This window comes from Malurus melanocephalus, unplaced genomic scaffold, assembly GCF_030028575.1.
Source record: "Malurus melanocephalus ecotype Western Australia unplaced genomic scaffold, MMel_1.1 scaffold_1473, whole genome shotgun sequence".
In the NCBI taxonomy this organism is placed as follows: domain Eukaryota; kingdom Metazoa; phylum Chordata; class Aves; order Passeriformes; family Maluridae; genus Malurus; species Malurus melanocephalus.
The window spans coordinates 13813-17232 of NW_026624705.1; the positions used below are offsets into that span (position 1 = coordinate 13813).

Below are 3420 nucleotides of genomic sequence, written 5' to 3' on the forward strand. Positions count from 1 at the left end.
CCAGAATTCCGGGAATTCCCACCTGGTCCCTCTGGCTGCCATTCCCGCCCAGAATTCCCGACAATTCCCCCCCAGAATTCCCTCCAATTCCCAATAATTCCCAGCCCAGAATTCCCGATAATTCTCGACAATTCCCACCCAGAATTCCCGATAATCCCCCAGAATTCCAGGATTCCCACCTGGTCCCTCTGGCTGCCACTCCCTCCCAGAATTCCGGACAATTCCCATCCAGAATTCCCTCCAATTCCCAATAATTCCCAGCCCAGAATTCCTGACAATTCCCCCAGAATTCCCGACAATTCCCCCCCAGAATTCCCACCCCAGAATTCCCAATATTCCCTCAGAATTCCCAGAATTCCCAGAATTCCCGATATTCCCCCGGAATTCCCGGAATTCCCACCTGGTCCCTCTGGCTGCCGCTGCTCTGTCTCTCATCGTCCAATTGCATCGAGAGCTCCTTGATTTTCCTCTCCAATTTCCGGTTGGATGAGAGCAGAACGCTCTTCTCCCTGCGGAAAAAACGCCGGGAATGGCTTTTCCAGGAATTCCCAGGAATTTCCAGGAATTTACCCAGATTTCCAGGGATTTCCCCCAATTTCCAGGAATTTCCAGGGATTTCCCTGGATTTTCCCCAGATTTCCAGGCTTTTCCAGGAATTTCCAGGAATTTACCCAGATTGCCAGGAATTTCCAGGAATTTTCCCCAGATTTCCAGGGATTTCCCCCAATTTTCATGAATTTTTAGCGTTTTTCCCCAGATTTCAAGGGATTTCCAGGAATTTCCAGGCATTTCCAGGGATTTCCAGGAATTTCCAGGGATTTCCCCCAATTTCCAGGAATTTCCCCAGATTTCCAGGAATTTCCAGGAATTTTCCCCAATTTCCAGGCATTTCCAGGGATTTCCCCCAATTTCTCCCAATTTCCATGAATTTTTAGCGATTTTCCCCAAATTTCCAGGGATTTCCTCAGATTTCCAGGAATTTCCAGGGATTTTCCCCAGATTTTCAGGCATTTCCAGGGATTTCCCCCAATTTCGAGGCTTTTCCAGGGATTTCCAGGCATTTCCCCCAATTTCTGGGAATTTCCAGGCATTTCCAGGAATTTCCCCCAATTTCCAGGATTTTCCAGGCTTTTCCTGGGAATTTCCAGGTTGGTTTAATGGGATTTTCAGGATAAACCCTAAACCCTCTCCCAATTATCCCACAAATTCCCCATCCCTGAAATTCCCCAATCCCCTTTTATTCCCCACATTCCAACCCCACAACTTTCGGGATCCCAACCCATTCCGTGGAAAACCATCCCCAAAAAAAAGATGAAATTCCCAGATTTCAGGAAAATTTGGGATTTGGGTACCTCTCCTCAGCCTGGAGTTGATCCCGGAGCGATTCCAGCTGAGATTCCAATTGGGAGACGCTGCTGCCGGGYCGGAGCTGCCCCTCGGAGGCGGCCAAACGATTCTTCAGCTCCTTGTTCTGGAAAATTCCCAAAAAAAAAGAGAATTCCTGAGAGATCCCACCTGGAATTGGTGAAATTCGTGAGGATTTCCATCCAAAATTCCTGAGAATTCCTGAGAGATCCGACCTGGAATTCCTGAAAATGCCTGAGATTTCCCACTCAAAATTCGTGAAAATTCCTGAGATTTCCCACCCAAAATTCCTGAGAATTCCTGAGCATTTCCACCCAAAATTCCTGAGATTTCCTACCCAAATTTTTTGAGAATTCCTGAGCATTCCCACCCAAAATTCGTGAAAATTCCTGAGATTTCCCACCCAAATTTTTCTGAGAATTCCTGAGAATTCCCAAGAATTCCTGAGAGATCCCACCTGGAATTGGTGAAAGTTCCTGAGAATTTCCACCCAAATTTTTTGAGAATTCCTGAGCGTTCCCACCCAAAATTCCTGAGAATTTGGGATTTGGCGCCATTTCCGCCCGGATTTGGGGCCATTCCCTGGGAATTCGGGATTTTGGGTCATTCCTGCTCCATTTTCCCAGGATTTGGGGCCGTTCCCTGGGGATTTGGGGTCATTCCCCAGGGATTTGGGGCCATTCCCACTCCATTTTCCCAGGATTTGGGGCCATTCCCGCCCGGTTTTCCCGGGATTTGGGGCCATTCCCAAGATTTGGGGTCATTCCCAGGATTTTGATGCCATTCCCACCCCGTTTTCCCGGGAATTCCCTCACCTGCCGCTCCAGGGAGCTTTTGTCACATTCCAGGTCCTGACGGTTCGAACGTTCCTGGAGCAGCTCCGCCCGCAGCTGCTCGATCTGGGAAAAAAAACAGGGAATTTCATGGAATTCCATGGATTTTCATGGATTTTTCATGAATTTTCCNATCCTGAGAATTCCTGAGAGATCCCACCTGGAATTGGTGAAATTCGTGAGAATTTCCACCCAAATTTCTGAGAATTTCCACCCAAAATTTCTGAGAATTCCTGAGATTTCCCACCCAAAATTTCTGAGATTTCCCACCCAAAATTTCTGAGAATTCCTGAGAATTCCTGAGCATTCCCACCCAAAATTCCTAAGAATTTGGGATTTGGGGTCATTCCCTGGGAATTTGGGATTTGGGACCATTCCCACCCCTTTTCCCAGGATTTTGGGTCATTCCCACGGATTTGGGACCATTCCTGCCCATTTTCCCAGGATTTTGGGAAATCCATTCCCCAGGGATTTGGGGTCAATCCCGCCCCGTTTTCCCAGGAATCAGGGTCATTCCTGCCACGATTTTGGGCCATTCCCTGGGAATTCAGGATTTGGGTCATTCCCACCCATTTTCCCGAAATTTGGGGCCATTCTCCAGGGATTTGGGGTCATTCCCATCCCATTTTCCTGAGATTTGGGGTAATTCCCAGGATTTGGGCAATTCCCACCCATTTTCCCAGGATTTGGGGCCCTTCTCCAGGGATTTGGGGCCATTCCCTGGGAATTCAGGATTTGGGGCCATTCCTACTCCATTTTCCCAAGATTTGGGATCATTCCCACCCATTTTCCCAGGATTTGAGCTCATTCCCACCAGGATTTGGGGCCATTCCCTGGGGATTTGGGATTTGGGGTCATTCCCCAGGACTTGGGGCCATTCCCATCCCATTTCCCCGAGATTTGGGGTCATTTCCCGGGATTTGGGGTCATTCCCACCCCATTTTCCCGGGATTTGGGTAATTCCTGTCCCATTTTCCTGGGATTTGGGGCCATTCCCACCCTTTTTCTTGGGATTCGGTGTCATTCCCACCCTTTTCCCAGGATTTGGGTCATTCCTGCCAGGATTTGAGGCCATTTCCACTGGGATTTGGGGCCATTCCCGCCCATTTTCCCACGATTTGGGGTAATTTCCCATCCTTTCTCAGGATTTGGGATCATTCCCATCCTTTTCCCAGGAATTCCCTCACCTGCCGCTCCAGGGAGCTTTTGTCACATTCCAGGT

General features: G+C 48.7%; 1 protein-coding gene across 1 annotated transcript in view; it reads right to left on the bottom strand.

Moving 5' to 3' along the window:
- The window catches only part of LOC130587032 (cingulin-like), a 14822-nt gene that overhangs the window by 2318 nt on the left and 9084 nt on the right, over window positions 1-3420 (bottom strand). Inside the window, exons 6-8 of the mRNA XM_057387990.1 lie at window positions 2181-2264; window positions 1353-1471; window positions 401-509 (exon numbers count right to left, since the gene is read on the bottom strand). Of these exons, the coding sequence (XP_057243973.1) occupies window positions 401-509; window positions 1353-1471; window positions 2181-2264 (312 nt within the window). The remainder of the gene's footprint in view (window positions 1-400; window positions 510-1352; window positions 1472-2180; window positions 2265-3420) is intronic.